The sequence below is a fragment of the Hemibagrus wyckioides genome, linkage group LG01 (genome assembly GCF_019097595.1).
Source record: "Hemibagrus wyckioides isolate EC202008001 linkage group LG01, SWU_Hwy_1.0, whole genome shotgun sequence".
Lineage (NCBI taxonomy): Eukaryota > Metazoa > Chordata > Actinopteri > Siluriformes > Bagridae > Hemibagrus > Hemibagrus wyckioides.
Genome location: NC_080710.1, coordinates 809,991 through 829,990, shown reverse-complemented (window position 1 = coordinate 829,990; position 20,000 = coordinate 809,991). Strand labels below are relative to the sequence as shown.

Here is a 20,000-nt window from a genome sequence, read left to right as displayed (position 1 = left end):
GTTGGATTAGTCCAGTTGGTTTTTCAGACCACAGCTTGGTTTTATGTGTTTCAGTTTTAAATTGTATTAAACCGAAGAGTTCTTACTGGCATTTTAACACAGTTTTACTGAATGACCAGCATTTTATAGAGATTTTTACTTTTTCTGGAGAAATTTTAGGAAAGAAAAAGTGCTTTTATTTCTCTGCAACATTGGTGGGATTTTGGGAAAGCTCAAATAAAACAGTTGTGTCAACAGTACACTTATAATGTCACAAGGGATTTGGCTCGGTCTATGAAACAACTAGAAGATGAGATAAAATGACGGAGTAGTCGGCGGACTCTCCGGTCACGGACGGAGCGGGCCTCTCATGCGGGTTCTGTTAGCGCCACGCGGAGAACCAGAGACCAGAACCATATTCAGACCCTCACAGTCAAAAAGAAAAAGTTATCGGACCTCCTTGAGTTTAAAGCACAAGGTGCATTAATAAGGTCACGAAAATGCAGGCGAAGCGATGATGGAAACACAGCCTGCGCTCTGAGTCTGGACACCTTTTATCTGATACAGCTGACATCAAAACACCCGTAAAAAGAAAGACAAGAGACAATGACAAAACTGTGAAAGCCGCGAAAAAGCAGAAAAGGTGAGTACAGAGAACACACCACAGAACAGAGCTTTTTAGAAGACCTGCCCGAGTGTCTCATGACTCCAATACAGAGCTGAGTGCAGATATAACATCAGCAGAGCTGCACAAAGCATTAATGAGTATGGAGTGGCAGAAAGTATTAGTGAGCTGGACAGTGAATAAGTCTTTCTGGCATGTTTTAAGGGATGACTTACTTGAGGTTTTGAACGACAGCTTGACAAGAGGACTGCTACCATTAAGTTGTAGGAGAGCAGTCCTCACTCTTACCCAAAAGGGGACCTGACAGACATAAAGAACTGGAGACCTGTTTCATTGCTTTGCAGTGATTACAAGATGCTGTCTAAAGTTTTAGCTACAAGACTGGGAAGTGTTCTGGAAGAGGGTCACTGGGTCGGTAAAAAGTACAACGCGAGTGAAATTCTCATTCGTCGAGACATTTTCAGTGTCTCCAAACTTTTGGGCTGAATACGGGTTTCATTTCCATAGACCAAGAGAAAGCCTTCGATCGAGTTGAACACAACTACCTTTGGAAAACCCTTAATGCTTTTGGTTTTAGCTCAGATTTTATTTCCAAAGTACAAATTCTATACTGTGACATAGAAAGTGTACTGAAACTCAATGGTGGTGGGTGAAGGGTGTTTCGAGGACAAAGAGTTATACAGGCTGGCCATTGAACCCTTTCTGAATACGCTAAGAGCTAAGCTGAAAGGTGTCTTAATCGTAATGATGACGACGACACGTCATAGTTCTCTCGGTCCTCACAGACCGCAGACGCCCTTTCCTGTGCTTATTCTTTTCTGTGTGCTCATGATATAGACATGTTACACAGGGTGTCCAAAGAATAGACGTATTACTTGCACAGGAAATCCATAGTGACGCTAAAAACGTAGTAGATTGGTGAGGAGTAGCTATTTTGTTTTCAAAGACTACCCTCCTACAGACCTTAAAAGTCAGAGCTCTTTTAGAGAACCGGCAAGGTCTTATACATTTACAGAGCAGAACTGTGTATGCCCCGGCTTCCCCAGTGGAAAGTTTATGTGGCTCAAAGTTTTTAGCTGGAAACAAGTGTCCAGTGCCATTTTAAGATCTTTTGGGCAGATGAGAATGGACAAGGCACTCTTTTAATGAATCCAGAGAGACTGAACACTGCAAGACTGCCTGCTTTATCACAACTTGTTCAGAATCTGTTAGAAACTTCTGATGCAGAGGAGTTTTTATTTGTTGGTCACAGACTCTCTTCACTGGCTACTTCAAGAGAGGTTAGACAGGTTTTATGTTCCAAAGCATCACATGAACACCATAAAAAGCTGTGTTATGGACTACTCTAGTGGAACCAGAACTTCAGTTGTTAGCACAATCCACAGAGATGTGGACTGTGATTCCAGAACGCATAAACCAGATGGACGCCCCTCAAAGTTGTTTTTAGCCTTGAAAAAGAACGGACAAAAGCGTTTTATTCGTGTCTTAGGAAAAGGGCGGTTAGTTTTTATGAAAAACTCTATCAATTAATGGCAGAGCGCCTGGCATAGACGGGCTTCCGTCAGAGTTTTACATGGTATTGTTCTCAATGCTTTTATCTCTGTTCTCTGTCCCCAGGCTAGCCACTGTGTCCCTTCAGGTTTTAAACGCAGATCAGACCTACTGCATACCCGGGAGGTCCATATTTGACAACACAGACTCTTATGTGCTCCGTTTAAGGTGTGTAGGGGGTAAGGCAGGGCTGCTCTCTCTCAGGGATGCTTTACACTCACTACAGCACTCATAAAGCCTGACTGCCCGAACGCTATCCGCCTGTCGGCCCTCACGAGATGACGTTGTAATAATGGTCGACAGTCAGAGTTATTTATTTATTTATTTATTTAAGGACTTTGGAGCGGTTTCCTCTGCAAAGAGACTGGTCTAAGAGCGAGGCTTGTTTTAGTCGGCCAGTGGGTAGGCGAGGTACCTAAACTCCCGGAGGCCTAAGTTGGAAAAGCGAAGGCTTTAAGTATCTGGGCGTGTACCTGGGTAATGACTCGTTCGCACAGAGAAACTGGGAAGGGGTCATTGAAAAAGTAACTGGTCGCCTAGAAAAGTGGAAGTGGCTGGTGCCTAAAATGTCTTACAGGGGCTTAACGCTAATCATTAACAATCTGGTAGCATCGTCTCTGTGGCATAAAATAGCCTGTATAGCACACTTAATGAAAATCCAGTCGATTTTGTTAGACTTTTTGGGATAAGTTGCACTGGGTGCCACGCAGCATTTTATACTTACCCAAAGAGGAAGGTGACACACACACTGTCTCTCTCTCTCAGACACACACACACACACACTGTCTCTCTCTCTCAGACACACACACTGTCTCTCTCTCTCAGACACACACACTGTCTCTCTCTCTCAGACACACACACTGTCTCTCTCTCTCAGACACACACACACACACACTGTCTCTCTCTCTCAGACACACACACACACACTGTCTCTCTCTCTCTCAGACACACACACACACACACTGTCTCACACACTCTCTCTCTCTCTCTCACACACACACACTGTCTCTCTCTCTCAGACACACACACACACTGTCTCACACTCTCTCTCTCTCTCTCTCTCTCTCTCTCTCTCTCTCACACACACACACACTGTCTCTCTCTCTCACACACACACACACACACAGTGTCTCTCTCTCTCTCTCTCACACACACACACACTGTTTTACACACTCTCTCTTTCTCTCTCTCTCCGTCCAAACACGTAGCAGTAAAAACGCATTCTGATGTCAATCTCAATTTCAGAGATATTTCCCTCTTGGAAAAAAAATGAAGCTGTAAAAAAGAAAAATGAATAAAAATTTTCCCCAAACTGCACCAAAGAGGAAACCGTGTGTTTATGGGTGAGATGTGAGATTTTCTCCAGTAGCTCTGGTATACGGGCACGGCTGGGCGTCCGGGGACTCTTCACTGTCACAGTCTCTCCTCGCGTCTGGTGTCACCTCCCTCAAACACCTGGTGGACGTCGCTGGACCTCACCTACAGAACGTTGATGGAGTAGCTGCTCGGCTAGGCGTGAGGTCAAAGAGGCGGTGAGCCAGCTGCTGCAGTGGACTCTGGTCATCTCGCGTGAGGAGAGCAAAACACACACACACACACACACACACACACTGGTGAAATACCATCTCTGGTGAAAAACCTATTAATAAATATGTTATAAGAATGTGTGAAGGAGAGAGAGTTTGTTTGTTTGTTTGTTGTTTGTTTGCCCCCCCCCCTTCTTTTTTGTATCCATTATATCTAGATTGATGCTGGGGCGATATTAAATGCAAACAATAACACAAATAGTGTGTGTGTGTGAGAGAGAGAGAGAGAGAGAGAGAGAGAGAGAGAGACAGAGACAGATAGACAGACAGACAGAGTGTGTGTGTGTGTGTATGTGTGTGTATGGGCTGTGTTCAGTTGTAGTATGTGTGTGTGCGAGAGAGAGAGAGAGAGAGAGTGTGTGAGAGAGACAGGGTGTGTGTGTGTATGTGTGCGAGAGAGAGAGACAGTGTGTGTGTGTGTGTGTGTGTGAGGGAGAGAGAGAGAGAGGGTGTGTGTGTGTGTGTGTGAGGGAGAGAGAGAGAGAGGGGGGGTGTCTGTGTGTGTGTGTGTGTGTGTGTGTGAGGCAGAGAGAGAGAGAGGGGGTGTCTGTGTGTGTGTGTGTGTGTGAGGGAGAGAGAGAGAGAGAGAGAGAGAGAGAGAGAGAGAGAGAGAGAGAGGGTGTGTGTGTGTGTGTGGGGGGGAGAGAGAGAGAGGGGGGGTGTCTGTGTGTGTGTGTGTGTGTGTGTGAGGAGAGACTATCTTTCATGCTTTCACAGAATGTTCGAGAGAGAGAGAGGTGTGTCTGTGTGTGTGTGAGGGAGAGAGAGAGTCTCTCTTTACCGTTTACAGAATATTTTTAGTGTTTTTAACGAAAAGTTTTCACTAAAAGTATTTATTCTTGGTTTTAGGTACACACGCAGAGAGACGAGAGAGGCCAGCTTTTAAACTTTGTTCTGGGGCAAGCGAAAATGGGCATTTACATCAGTCGAAAGCACCAGGTTGAACAAAATGGCTGCCGTAATGTTGTAATGGTGTGTGTGTGTGTGTGTGAGAGAGAGAGAGAGAGAGAGAGGGGGTGTCTGTGTGTGTGTGTGTGTCCAGGATTCTGATTGACTTTGAGTTCTAGAGAGAGAGAGAGGGTGTGTGTGTGTGTGGAAACCTGTGTGTGTGGAGAGAGAGAGAGGGGGTGTCTGTGTGTGTGTGTGTGTGTGTGTGTGAGGGAGAGAGAGAGTGAGAGAGGGTGTGTGTGTGTGTGTGTGTGTGTGAGAGAGAGAGAGAGAGAGGGGGTGTCTGTGTGTGTGTGTGAGGAGAGAGAGAGAGAGAGGTGTGGGTGTGTGAGAGAGAGAGAGAGAGAGGAGGTCTGGGTAGTGGTGTGTGTGTGTGTGTGTGGAGGGAGAGAGAGAGAGAGAGGGGGTGTCTGTGTGTGTGTGTGTGAGGGAGAGAGAGAGAGGGTGTGTGTGTGTGTGAGAGAGAGAGAGAGAAGAGAGAAGAGGGTGTGTGTGTGTGTGTGTGTGTGAGGAGAGAGAGAGAGAGAGGGGTGTCCAGGTGTGTGTGGTGTGTGAGGGGAGAGAGAGAGAGAGAGAGGGTGGTGGTGTGTGTGGAGAGAGAGAGAGAGAGAGAGAGGGTGGTGGTGTGGTGGGGGGTGTGAGAGAGAGAGAGAGAGAGGTCTCAGTGGTGGTGTGGTGTGAGAGAGAGAGAGAGAGAGGGTGTGTGTGTGTGTGTGTGAGGCAGACAGACAGAGGTGGTCAGGTGTGAGGACGGCAGGAGGTCCTCATGCTCTCTATAAAATGCCCTGGCGCTGCTCGATGCCTTCTCCTCACACATTAAGACACACACACGCACACACACAAACACACACGCGTGCATACACACACACACACAAGCGTGCGCGCGCACACACACTCGCACAAAACTTTAACCCTAGAACGCGTACCACGGACAGAGAGAGTGTGAGGATGAGCGCGTGCGACACGCCGCCGCGGGCAGCCATGAGACTTCGCATGGTGAGTGAGAACCGAATGAAGGTGATGATGATGATGATGATGATGATGGTGGTGGTGGTGGTGGGTGAAGGAGTAAGGGAACGTGCGTCACTGGCGCCTCGTGCAGGTGAATGACACGGCTCGCGCAGGTGAATGAAAGTGAATCGAATCGGAGTTGATGTAAATGAACTCTAATAGAATGTGAAGAGAAAAGATTTAATCCGGTTTCTAAAAAAAATCATTTGAGGAGACTTTCAGTGGCGTGAATCATCCAGAGTATCATGTGGAGCCCATTTACCTGTGTGGACCTACTGCAGAGTGACGTAACCTGTTGAGTTCATTAGTGTTAATTAATCTCTTTAGTGTTGAATCGTTTGTAGACGGTTACATTAACTTGTACAGAGTTCACATTATTTTATTAAACCTGTACAGTGTTGATGACCTGAGTGTTGAGTGTGCACCTGTTAATGACCTTCAGCAGTGCTGTAACACTGACCCTCTTAACCACAGTTCCTAGTGTGAACTCACGTTAATGAATTCAGTATTAATGAACACACACATTACCTCAGGGGTTAATTCAGCACTGTAGGTATCAGTGTGCAGTCAGCAGGGACCCCCGGCCCCCTCGGCAGCAGCAGGGGCGCTTGTGCTGTGTTTAATAAAAACACTGAATTATTCAGATGTGCTTTAAAGCAGACAGACAGACCCGGGCTCGCAGATCGGCACTACAGTCAGTTCAGCTCTTATTGTTATTAAACACTATTTTTACATTTTATAAATTAAGTTTTTTTTACTTACGCTGTCTGATCACGTGTGTGTGTGTGTGTGTTTTATAATACAGAGATTAGACAGAGTATCAGAGAGTACCTGCGAGTCAGATTTTTTGCAGTTCATTCCCTTCTGTTGTTTTGGTTTTTTGTGTAACTGTTGGTGGTGATGGAGATCAGTGATGTGATGTGATGTGTTTTGCATGTGGGATTTGCATGTGTCCTTGTTTTGATGGCTATTAGATAACAGAGGGATCATCCAGATCCAACATGATTTTCCACTTCATAACACCTTCTCATATAGGCCTTTCAGCTGTGTGTGTGTGTGTGGATAGAGAGAGAGAAAGAGAAAGAGATTTTGTTTGTGTGTGTGTGTGTGTGAGAGAGAGAGAGAGAGAGAGAGAGAGAGAGAGGGAGAGAGAAAGAAAGAAAGAAAGAAAGAAAGAAAGAAAGAAAGAAAGAAAGAAAGAGAGAGAGATTGTGTGTGTGTATATATTGTTTGAGAGAGAGAGAGAGATAGAGTAAGAGTGTGTGTGTCTGCATGGGCAGATTGTGTGTGTGTGTGTGTGTGTGTGTGTAACGTGCACGGATTGTTATCACATCGTTATCAGGAGCAGGTGAAATGAATCAACTTCCCTAAACCTGCTCTGTCTCCTCTCCTCTCAACTCTCTCTAAAACCTGCTCTGTCTCCTCTCTCTCCTCCTGTCTCCTTTCTCCTTTCTCCTGTCCCTTCTCCTTTCTCTCTCTCTCTCTCACTCCTGTCCCTTTCTCTCTCTCTCTCTCTCTCTCTCTCACCCTGTCCTTTTTCTTCTCTCTCTCTCTTTCTCTCTCTCTCTCTCACCCACTCCTGTCCCTTTTTCTCTCTCTCTCTCTCTCACCCCCTGTCCCTTTCTCTCTCTCTCTCTCTCTCTCTCTCTCTCACTCCTGTCCCTTTCTCTCTCTCTCTCTCTCTCTCTCTCACTCCTGTCCCTTTCTCTCTCTCTCTCTCTCTCTCTCTGTTGTTATTGCAGCCCTCCAGCATTGATAAAGAAACAGAACCCTTTAAATAAACACCATACTCCTCTCACATCGGATTAAACAAGATACAAGCTTTAAAAAAAGAACAAATACGCCTGAAAGGAAGTACAGAGCAACGACTTCCTCTTTTGTGCAGGACTCAGACAGTGAGGGCTCGTTGTCTCAGATGATAAACAGTCGCTTTGAAACTATTTATGCAAAATGGCTGACAGTCTATAAAGCATGTGGGTAAAGATAAGAGCAACAATAAAATCTGCTGCGAGGCATTAATGTGAGAGTCACGCTGCCTCTAACACCCGAGGGACCACCTTAACTCCAGCCAAGATGCAGAGGAACATGAATTACACTTTCCCTCCTGAGAGCTGTAGAGCTTGAGAGCAGTGTTCCTGTTAGAACCTAGACACTGAAGCACAACATCTCCCAGGATTGAACTTCTTTAATACAGTATAAATCCTACTGCTGCTGACACTGGAGACTCCTTCCATGTTTTTAAAACTCTTTAAAACTCTTTAATCATTAGACTGAGATGATGGACCTCCACACGAGAGGATGGACCTCTACTTGAGGGCCTGTGAGCTGGTCAGTGATGTACAGCGTGTGCCTCGGAGGAACCTTTTTAATCAGACAATACTAAAAATCACCCCCTTTCATCTGGTTTAAACAGTTCTGATATATAAATAACATCCAGAATGTGTAACACAAACATCTCAGGATCTGCAGTTTGCCCTCAGGCCATTACATCAGCGAGCGTGGCGCTGGTTCACACGAAGTTCAAGTCGTTTTGTTTGTTCTTTATTTCAGTGCAGTAAGATCTCTGTTCTGATGCCCGAGGCAGGATATCATCTAGAATCCAGCATCTGAAATTTTGTAGAAACGCCACACTTTTAGGAAATATTTTTATACAGTTTTGGCCCTAAGTTTCTGGTCTGATTAAGAACCACTGTAAGTGTCAGGACTAATAAAGTTTCGCACAACCATGTAGAGCACAACACCTTAAATACCTGAGCTTTCTTTTCTTTCCTAAATAACTTACCTGCTTTTCATCAAAGATACTTATTATGTTTTAAAAAAATAAAAATTTCTCTGCTTCAGTTAAGTAGTTTTATTTGGTCATGTATATATTACTGCAGAGTAAAATTCTTTCTTCACATATCCCATCCATAGGGTTGTGGTCAGAGCGCAGGGTCGCGCCAGGGTGGGTTGGGGCCTTGCTCAAGGGCCCAACAGTGCAGCTGGCGGTGTGGGTGGGCGCGGCTGCCTCGCGCTCTATAAAATGCCCCGCAGCGGCCCCAGAGCCTTAACCACTTGAGGCAAACAACACCCCATGCTAGATCCCCAGGTCCTTTTTGACATTAAACCATGTTGAGAATAAAGCACTGGTAATCATTTATCTTGAATAGCTAAGTTTTTTCGTCAGTCCACTGATCTTTCTGAAAATCTATTTGTTTAATAGTGTCTACACACTACCACAGAGAACCAATCAGATTGCAGCAGTGGAGAGAGAAGAATGTCATTGAGATCTGGTGGTGGTGGTGGGTGAAGGAGTAAGGGAACGTGCGTCACTGGCGAAAGTGGTTTGGTGGAGAATTTGAGGAACACATCCAGGGACCCCGGCCCCCTCGGCAGCAGCAGGGGCGCTTGCAGAAGCTCTGAGCTACAGACAGACCCGGGCTCGCAGATCGGCACTACAGTCTCCACCACTGTTCCAGAGAGTACCTGCGAGTCAGATTTTGTGAGAGAGAGAGAAGAGAAAGAAAGAAAGAAAGAAAGAAAGAAAGAAAGAAAGAAAGGACTTGTCATACATCAACTTCCCTAAACCTGCTCTGTCTCCTCTCCTCTCTCTCTCTCTACAAGTGTACATATTTGCATGTGCAGTTAAATGCTAGGAAAGAGAACTATACCCTTTCTCCTCTTTCTCTCTCTCTCTCTCTCTCTCTCTCTGTCCTTCACTGTCTCTCTCTCTCTCACTCCTGTCCCTTTCTCTCTCTCTCTCTCTCTCTCTCTCTCACTCCTGTCCCTTTCTTTCTCTCTCTCTCTCTCTCACTCCTGTCCCTTTCTCTCTCTCTCTCTCTCTCTCTCTCTCACTCCTGTCCCTTTCTTTCTCTCTCTCTCTCTCTCTCTCTCTCTGTTGTTATTGATACATCAGCGAGCGTGGCGCTGGTTCACACGAAGTTCAAGTCGTTTTGTTTGTTCTTTATTTCAGTGCAGTAAGATCTCTGTTCTGATGCCCGAGGCAGGATATCATCTAGAATCTGAAAAGCATCAGAGATTTTGTAGAAACGCTACACTTTTAGGAAATATTTTTATACAGTTTTGGGTTCTAAGTTTCTGGTCTGATTAAGAACCACTGTGGCACAGGACCATTAAGGAACAACCAAAGAGAGCAGAACACCTTAAACACTGAGCTTTCTTTTCTTTCCTAGTTAACTTACCTGCTTTTCATCAAAGATAATTATTATGTTTTTAAAAAAATAAAAATTTCTGTGTTTCAGTTAAGTAGCCTTTATTTGTCACGTATACATTACTGCAGAGTGAAATTCTTTCTTCACATATCCCATCCATGGGGTTGTGGTCAGAGCGCAGGGTCAGCCAGGGTGGGTTGGGGGCCTTGCTCAAGGGCCCAACAGTGGCAGCTTGGCGGTGCTGGGGCTTGAACCCCGATCAATGCCCCAGAGCCTTAACCACTTGAGGTACCACCACCCCATGCTAGATCCTGTGGTCCTTTTGGATAATAAACCATGTTGAGAATAAGCATCAGTAACTGTTTATCTTGAATAAAGCTAGTTTTCTGTCAGTCCACTGATCTTTTCTGAAAATTCATTTGTTTAATAGTGTCTACACACTACCACAGAGAACCAATCAGATTGCAGCAGTGGAGAGAGAAGAAGGTCATTGAGATCAGACATCTCCCTTCATGAGATTTTTGTGACATCATCCCCAGAATTCTGCGCCACATCGTGATGATTTGCTGTTGCGTGTGATGAGTCACAGTGAAAGTGGTTTGGTGGAGAATTTGAGGAACACATCAGTCAGCAGCGTCTCGGTGCTCAGGGAGCCGTAATGGATGTTTCCAGTGCTTCCATATTGTGTCTCTCAACAAACCCTGACGTGACTGGCTTCCACGGTTTCTGGTTAAAGCCGTGCAGCTTTCTTGTGGAATGAGACATCGCTCGAGTGAACGCTACATAACTCGAAAATGGGGTTCGGGAAAGCTGGCAGTGGGCCAGGAGAGTCATCCGTTACAAGTTTCCTTTAGATCTCTGGAACGGTGTAATTACAGCCATCAGAAGCTCTGAGCTAGTGTGTAATTTTGGTTTTTAGCGCCATGCCCTACGTCGACAAACGGTAGCCATATCATGGGCTAAAAGTTCATTGGTTCCACCACTGTTCAATTAGCTTACAAGTGGCGTTCCCCGTGCTAATGATTTTCTCAGAGACTCGCACCACCTGCTGAACTAAACACAGTGTTTGGTCTGGAGAAGTAGCAAAGCAGAGATGTGCGGGTAATGTGAAGGGAGAAAGTCTTGCTCATTTGACCGAGATCCAGTAGTGAAGTGTTTTTGGAAACTCCACTGTGATGACGCTCTGCTCAGAACATCTGGGCTGCATGTTAATCTGACTTGTCATACTATCAACAGCGTCAGCATTAAGCCCAAATTTGAACTTTACTGGTCACAGAAACAAGTGTACATATTTGCATGTGCAGTTAAATGCTAGGAAAGAGAACTATAATACAGAAAAGAGTGGCAGAAATGACTGTATTCTGAATGAAATGCAGATGTGTGCAGATGTTTGTGCAGTGTAATGCTGTGCAGCATCAGGGTGAGGTAGTGTGTGTTGTTTCAGACAAGTTGAAGCTCTTATCCTGTGTGTTGTTCTGGTTGAAGATCCCTTCGGGGATCTGAAGCAGTTCCTGACTACAACAGAGAAGAAACTGTAGTTCAAAGAGCTGAGGTCCTTCACTGTGTTCATGGCCTTGGTCCAGCACTGCTTGCTGTAGGTCAAGGAGACCAGTGTGGATGTTATGCTCAGACTATCACTCCTGGAGAGCAGGTGTAGAAGTTCCTTAGCACCTGAGAGAACAGTTTAAAGTCTCTTAAGCATCAAAGGTGGTAAGACACTGAGGTTCCTTCGTCACCAGGGTGTTAATGTGACAGGACCATGAGAGGACCTGCACGATGTGAACACCCAGGTAACGGAAACTTGTAGCTGGTACCTCCTCTCCTGCTTCTTGCTAAAGTCCTCTACTTTTGTCTTACTGACTTTCAGGAGAAGGTTGTTCTCCTGGCACCAGTTCTGCAGGTAGGCCTTCTCCATGTTGATCAGAGAAATGTGTCAGCGTCATCAGCAAACTTGATGATGGTGGTGGTGCTGGAAGTGGCCACACAGTCATAGGTGTACAATGAGTATAGCAGGGGCGCAGGGCACAACACTGAGGAGCTCAAGTGCTGAGGGTGAGGGAAGATAAGGCATGTTTGAACAATTTTACTGCCTGTGGTCTGTCTGTCAGGATGGTGGAGACACCAGTCCCACGACCCCCAACTATGAGGTAATTATTATGTTATATAGTTGAATGGCCACAAATACATGTATATCATCTTCTGGGTAGACAAAAAGGTTCCACCAAGGACTAGAGGAACTCCTGAACATTAACATGTCTCTCTCTCTCTCTCTCTCTCTCTCTCTCTATCTGTCTCTCTCTCTCTCTGTCTCTCTCTGTCTTTACAGTTCTTCTTCGTGTCCTTCGCCTGGGCCTACCATGAAACCCCCAAGTACCAGCACCATGACACAGTGACCACAGAGCTCCTGCTGTGTGATCAGTGTCCTCCAGGCTCAGCGGTGGAACGTCACTGCACATCGGACTCGGCCACCGTGTGTTCTCCGTGTCCTGAGCGGCGTTTCGCTGAGCAGTGGCACTGGGCTGAGAGCTGCCAGCACTGCACCCCTGTCTGTAAGGAGAGACAGTTTGTCAAAAGGGAGTGTAACGCCACACACAACCGTCTCTGCGAGTGTGTACCGGGATACCACCTCGCTGTGGAGTTCTGCGTCCCACACAGCACCTGTCCCCCTGGATCCGGAGTCTCCGTGCTTGGTAATTATACCTACAATCCTTTATAAACCTTCCTCTGCTTGTAGATTTATTTATTAAAGTAAGATCCACTGCATTACTTTTTAAACATCACTAAATTCATCCCACGTGATACAGCTGTTGTTATGGAAATGATAATATTTGTCTAGGAAGTAATGATAGTGCTAAAAAACAATCATGGAGCTCACTTTGAGAGCTAAGTGTGTGTTGTGATCGTGTTTTCGAGGCTTTAGGTCCAATCCAAGCACAGTTGAACATTTAAAAGCCACAGACCTGACAGTTCTCTGGCACTTCCCAATATTCCGATCGCTAGCTTTCGCAGCGCTAACCGCCGAGCCACGGCTGCACCAGACATCCGTCAGAAGTGGAGAACCCACGTGCCCGTGTGAAGAGCAGAACCGCCACATCAATGCTTAACGGAAAGGTCACGGAGTTACACAGTCCGCGTTCTGTTCACGCTGTGTGTAGCGGCATTGAGGCGACGCTGCGAGTGCGAGGAGGCGGAGAGGGAAAATGTTTTACAAGTAGGAAAGTTTTAATCTGACTCAGAGAGCTGAAAATGTTTGAGGTCGTGACCCTGAACAAACAGACAAACATCCGGTCAACAAGGCCATGAAGGGATTTACTGTAACGGTGGATGATTCTGATGTAAATTAGCGTGTTTATTAGCACTGCTCTAAGGCAACATTTCACTTTATAAAAATATTCTCAGCACTTCTGTATTTTTTAAAGGGTCAGTTTATAACACAATAAAGATCACAGACTGAATTACAGCATGATTAGAAACTTTAGCTTTGAAACCTGTGTGCTACTCAGTGCTATCTAGTCTAATTAGCTAAAGTTAGATATGGTGGTTGTTTCTCATTTGCATATTCATGTATATTTATTAATTTTGCATTTTGTATGTTGGTAAAAGTGTAGAGAAGTTTCTAGACTGTTTTGAATCAACGTTGCAGAAAAGACTAAAAGTAGACAGAGGTCAGAGGTCATGTCTGGGTTGTAGTAATTAAAATCTAAAAGTTCAGGTTTATCAGCACTCAGGAATACTGGAGAATATTGGAAAATTCTTTACTTTAATACCATCACTGCTTCAGTGTTCAAGCCAGAAGTATCCATCATCAGCAGTGAGATCTTTCAGCTCGTTTAGACGCCGCTCGGCGGGCCAGCTCGCTGTCACAGTTTTTCAGCGCTGTCCAGAACCTGACATGTCTCATGAAAAAATGGAAAAATGAACATCATGTTTTAGTGTAGTGTAGCCTAGCTTGAGGGTTCCGCATGGGTTCCTGCTGCATGCTTCCAAAAGACATCTCTCTGAAAAAGAGGCTTTCTTCTAAGAGTGTAGACGAAGCTCAGCACGGGATTGTGATTGGTCTGAATGTTGTGGTCAGTGGTGATTAGTGAAAGAGAGAACAGGCGCTAACTCCTACAACATTCATTCTAAATGGATAAAAAGCATGAAGTACTCTTTAATAGATAAGAGTCACAGATGTTGTTCCACTTGGTGGCTGCTTGCTGTTGCTTCACTGTGGGAACTGTATCTGCACCAGATACGTTTATTATTTTACTGGAGCAGTGTGACACGCAGTGTTTATTACACACTAATAAGACACCTGAACACCAACACTACCAACACCAACATTACTAACACCACCACAACCAACACTACCAACACCACCAACACCACTAACAACATTACTAACACCACCAACACCATCACCACAACCAACAATACCACTAACACCATCAAAAACAACACTAACAACATCATCACTAACACCTCCACCATCAGTAACACCACCAGAACTAACACCACCAAGCCCACCACTTACACCAACAACACCAAAACCAGCACAACAACCACAAACAACACCAACACAAACACCTCCTTCATGACCACTGAGAGAAGTGGAGAGGAAAGGAGAGGAGAGGAGAGGAGAGGAAAGGAGAGAAGTGGAGAGGAGAGGAGAGGAGAGGAGAGGAAAGGAGAGAAGTGGAGAGGAGAGGAGAGGAGAGGAGAGGAAAGGAGAGAAGTGGAGAGGAGAGGAGAGGAGAGGAGGGAGGAGAGAAAGGGGAGGAGAGAGAGTGGAGAGGAGAGGAGGGAGAGGAGAGAGGAGAGGAGAGGGGAGGTGGAGGAGGGAGAGGAGAGGAAGAGGAGAGGGAGGAGAGGAGAGGAAAGTGGAGAGGAGAGGGAGGAGGAGGAAAGGAGAGGAAAGGAAAGGAGAGAGGAGGGAGAGGAGAGGAGAGAGGAGGAGGAAAGGGGAGAGGGGGAAGTGGAGAGGGAGAGAAGGGAGAGAAGTGGAGAGGAGAGTGAGAGGAGAGGAAAGAGAGAGGAGGAGGGAAGAGGAGAGAGAGGAGAGGGAGTGGAGGGAGAGGAGGGGAGGAGAGGAGAAGAGAGAGAGGAGGAGGAGAGAGGGGTGAGAGGGGAGAGAGAGAAGTGGAGAAGGGAGAGGAGAGGAGAGGAGAGAAAGGAGAGGGAAGTGGAGAGGGAGGAGAGAGAGGGAAGTGGAGAGAGGAGAGTGGAGAGGAGAGGAGAGGAGAGGGGAGAGGAAAGGAGAGAGAGAGAGGAGAGAGAGGAGAGGAGAGGAGAGAAGTGGAGGAGGAGAGAGAGAGTGGAGAGGAGTGGAGGAGGAGAGAGAGAGGAGAGAGGAGAGGAGAGGAGGAGGAAGAGAGAAGTGGAGGAGGAGAGAGGAGAGGGGAGGAGGAAGGAGAGGGGAGGTAGGAGAGGGAGAGGAGAGGGAGAGGAGGAGAGAGAGGAAGTGGAGGAGAGGAGAGGGAGAGGAAAGGAGAGGGAGTGGAGAGAGGGGGAGGGAGGGGAGGGAGGAGAGGAGTGGAGGAGAGAGGGAGAGGGGAGAGGAGTGGGAGAGGAGAGGGAGGAGAGGAGAGAGGAGAGGAGGAGGGAGAGAGGAGAAAGAGAGGAAGTGGAGAGGGAGAGAGAGAGAGGAGGAGGGGAAGGAGAGAAGTGGAGAGGAGAGGAGAGGGGAGAGGAGAGGAGGGAGGAGGGAAAGGAGAGAGAAGTGGAGAGGGGAGAGAGGAAAGGGGAATTAGGAAATTGGAGAGGAGGAGAGGAGGAGGAGAGGAGAGAGAGTGGAGAGGAGGAGAGAGGAGGAGAGGAGAATTAGGAGAGGGAGTGGAGGAGGAGAGGAGAGGAGAGGGAGAGTGGAGTGGAGAGGAGGAGAGAGGAGAGGAAATTGGAGAGGGGGAGTGGAGAGGAGGAGGTTCCTCATTACCGCCCACTACGTGCCTCAGAGGGGATGTTCTCACACACACACACCACACGTACCTTTACTACCACACACTACTCACTACCACACACACACGTCACATGCTCACACCACTACTACTTGTCACAGACCTCTACTAGAGGAGAGGAGAGGGAGTGCTCTCACACAGACCAGGAAAGGAGGGACGTGGAGAGGGGAGAGGATTAGGAGAGAAGTGGCTACTGTTACTGACTACTCGCCCAAGAGGGAGACCACTGCCTCATTACGTTCTTTTACTCACTACTAAGAGAGGAGAGGATGCCCCTAGGGACTGAACTCATTACTACTACTTTTACTACACACGCCCTCAATACTGGATACTCTACACTCGCCCACACGCCCCCTACTACACCACACTGGCCCACTACTGCACACGCCTACAGGAGTCACACGTCCTTGCACTACTACTACCACTACCACTCGCCCACCATGCCCCTTTACCAATACTGGTCACGCCCCCTACCGCCGCCCCCTACACCACACAATACCAGGATACTCACCGCCCAATACTCAATACTGCTCACTCACACTCACACGGGAGAGTCCCTACTACTAATACTACTACTCACACTCGCCCTACACGTTCCTCATTACTAATACTAACTACTACACGTCTCATTACATTACTCACACGTCACGCTCACTATTACTTCATTACTAATTACTTCAAACTACACGCCCTCATTACTACGCCATTTCTACCATGTTTTATACACATTACTAATACATGTCTTCTTATTACTCGCCCATTACTGCCCTCACACATTACTGCCTATTGGCTGTGCCTACTATTACTTTACTACTGATTACTACCATTACTACTACGCCCACATGCCCATACATATTCACATTACTAATACTACTACTGACACACACGCCCACACACACGCCCACACTGTGTCCCATTTACTTTACTACTACTACTGCTCCACACGTTCTTACACACACACACCATTACTGCACCTCACATACTAATGCTCTCATGCCTCGCTTTCTCATTAATGTTCTTGATTACTACTCTATATTTTATTACTATTTACTATTTATTACTTATATTTATATTAAAATTTATTACTTATATTTATTACTGCCCATTACAAAATTTACTTTATTATTTATTACTATTTAATATTGTGTTCTTTATTATTTATTATTATTACTACTACATGTCTAATACATGTTCTTATTATTTATTATCACATTTATTATATTATTACTTAAATTTTATACATATACTTACACACATGTTATTACACTACTACATGCTCTTACACTCACTACTCAATACCAGCCACACTACACGGTTTACTCACCATGCCCTCACTACTCACACTCACCACACTACCACGTCACCGCCCTCACGCCTACCTACCACACTAGCCACCACTCCACACGCCTCTCACTCGCCACGTCACGCTCGCTCACTACTTCCTCACATCTACTACCACCCACATCACGCCTCACTACTACTACTCACACTGCCCACACGCCCTCAATACCACTACTCACTACCAATGCACCGTCCAGACATGTTCTCATCACGCCAATACCACCACTACCACCGCCACACTCACTACTGCCCACGTCACTCACTGACTCACTACTACTCGCCCACACGCCCTCATTACTGCCATTGACACACTACTTAGACCTCACCACGCACTCACTACTACTAATACTGTCTCATTTACCCTGGCTACATACGGGACTTCCACATGTCCTCACATGACTACTACACTACTCACTGTTCACACATATTTACCATTACTACTACTCACTCGTCTTACACATGGATGCCCATTCACACTACTGACTACTGCTCTTACATTTACACATAGCTACATACCACACACATGGTCACGCTATTTCCACACTACTACTCCCGCCCAATGTCTCCTCAATACCAATACCACACTTCACATAATGTCCCCCACTACCACTCATTACTTGGCTACTTGATGACAGCCACCACACCTTTACTTCACACTTACACTGCTCCACTACGCCCCCACACATGACACATCACACTTTACCACGTGCCCTCACATTACTACTACACTACACAGCACCCACATTTACTTCACACTAATACTACACGCGTCACACGTCTCATTTACTACTGACACTCTGCCCATCACTGTTGCACTCACACACTTACTACCATTACACGTTCTCATTTATACTATTACTGGGACACTATTTATACTTGCCCATTGGGCTGCACTCTTTTTACTCATGACATTTAATATTGTGTTACTACTATTACTTACTGTTTATTACTCATTACACTGTCACATTGCCCATGACTCAATATGTTCTTACATACATTATCACATTTATTACTATCATTACTATTATTTGCTCACATATACTTACTACTGCCCATTACTTACATTGCCCATATAGCTGTTCTTATTACTATACATGTTTATATTTGCTCATTATACATATGCACCTTGACAGACTATTACTAATATTGTTCTCACTGTCTATTTATTATTTGATATTTGCCCATTTACACCTCACTTATTACTTAAGAGGAGAGGAGAGGAGAGAAGTGGAGAGGAGAGGAGAGGAGAGGAAAGGAGAGAAGTGGAGAGGAGAGGAGAGGAGAGAAGTGGAGAGGAGAGGAGAGGAAAGGAGAGAAGTGGAGAGGAGAGGAGAGGAGAGGAGAGGAAAGGAGAGAAGTGGAGAGGAGAGGAGAGAAGTGGAGAGGAGAGGAGAGGAGAGGAGAGGAGAGGAGAGGAGAGGAGAGGAGAGAAGTGGAGAGGAGAGGAGAGGAGAGGAGAGGAGAGGAGAGGAAAGGAGAGAAGTGGAGAGGAGAGGAGAGGAGAGGAGAGGAGAGGAGAGGAGAGAAGTGGAGAGGAGAGGAGAGGAGAGGAAAGGAGAGAAGTGGAGAGGAGAGGAGAGAAGTGGAGAGGAGAGGAGAGGAGAGGAGAGAAGTGGAGAGGAGAGGAGAGGAAAGGAGAGAAGTGGAGAGGAGAGGAGAGGAGAGAAGTGGAGAGGAGAGGAGAGGAGAGGAAAGGAGAGAAGTGGAGAGGAGAGGAGAGGAAAGGAGAGAAGTGGAGAGGAGAGGAGAGAAGTGGAGAGGAGAGGAGAGGAGAGGAGAGGAGAGGAGAGGAGAGGAGAGGAGAGGAGAGAAGTGGAGAGGAGAGGAGAGGAGAGGAGAGAAGTGGAGAGGAGAGGAGAGGAGAGGAGAGGAGAAGAGAAGAGAAGAGAAGAGAAGAGAAGAGAAGAGAGGAGAGGAGAAGAGAGGAGAGGAGAGGAGAAGAGAAGAGAAGAGAAGAGAAGAGAAGAGAGGAGAGGAGAGGAGAGGAGAGGAGAGGAGAAGAGAGGAGAGGAGAGGAGACTGCTGGATTGGGAGTGCTCCTGACTCCTGGAGAGATTTGTGGGATATTTATCCTCCTCCTCCTCATCATCATCCTCATCATCATCCTCCTGCTTTATTTCATTCTGAACACTCTCGCTCTCCTCAGCCACATTCTACTTCCTGCAGCATTGTGTGTAACAGAATAAACTGTTCCTCAGATCATTAGATATATGAATGTATTGTCAGCCTGATGATCTGGATCATCTCACTCCATCAGATGGCGACAGAGAACTCTCAGAGTGAACTGGGGCTAAAATAATCCACTCTGAGTAACCCAGAGATAATACAGAAATATTTCATCATAATATTCAGGCTTCTTCTGCTTGATTTCTGATACTTATAGTTTGAGGAACTGAGGAGGAACTAGATATTATATAAATAATCTTTTTTTTTCATGGTGGGAATTACGAGAAAGATTTTTTTAATATAGATTGTTATTTAAATCATGTTAATATTTTATATAATATTAATACATGTTCCTAATGTATTATAATATATTAGAACATGTTTATTTAAATAAATACACATATAAACATCCCAAATATTTTTTTATATTCCATATTGTATATATATTAATTAGTAGTAGTAGTAGTCATGTGCACACGTGTGTGTGCATGTGTGTGTGTGTGTGTTTGTGATTGTATGTGTGTGTGTGCGTGTGTGTGCGTATCTGAGTATGTGTTTGAGATTGTGGGTGCATGTGTGTGTGTGCATGTCTGTGTGTGTTTGTGATTGTGTGTGCATGTGTGCGCATGTGTGTGTGCACGTGTGTGTGTGTGTATGTGAGTGTGTGTATGTGAGTGTGTGTGTATGTGAGTCTGTGTGTGTGCAT

The 20,000-nt window shown here is 45.9% G+C and overlaps 1 protein-coding gene across 1 annotated transcript in view; it reads left to right on the top strand.

The window, feature by feature from the left end:
• Positions 1–5,503: 5,503 nt before the first annotated feature.
• LOC131361436 (tumor necrosis factor receptor superfamily member 11B-like) overlaps positions 5,504–20,000 on the top strand; it is a 25,747-nt gene continuing 11,250 nt past the window's right edge. The window contains exons 1-2 of the mRNA XM_058402523.1: positions 5,504–5,685; positions 12,178–12,541. Coding sequence (XP_058258506.1) covers positions 5,638–5,685; positions 12,178–12,541 — 412 coding nt within the window. The 5' untranslated portion in view covers positions 5,504–5,637. The remainder of the gene's footprint in view (positions 5,686–12,177; positions 12,542–20,000) is intronic.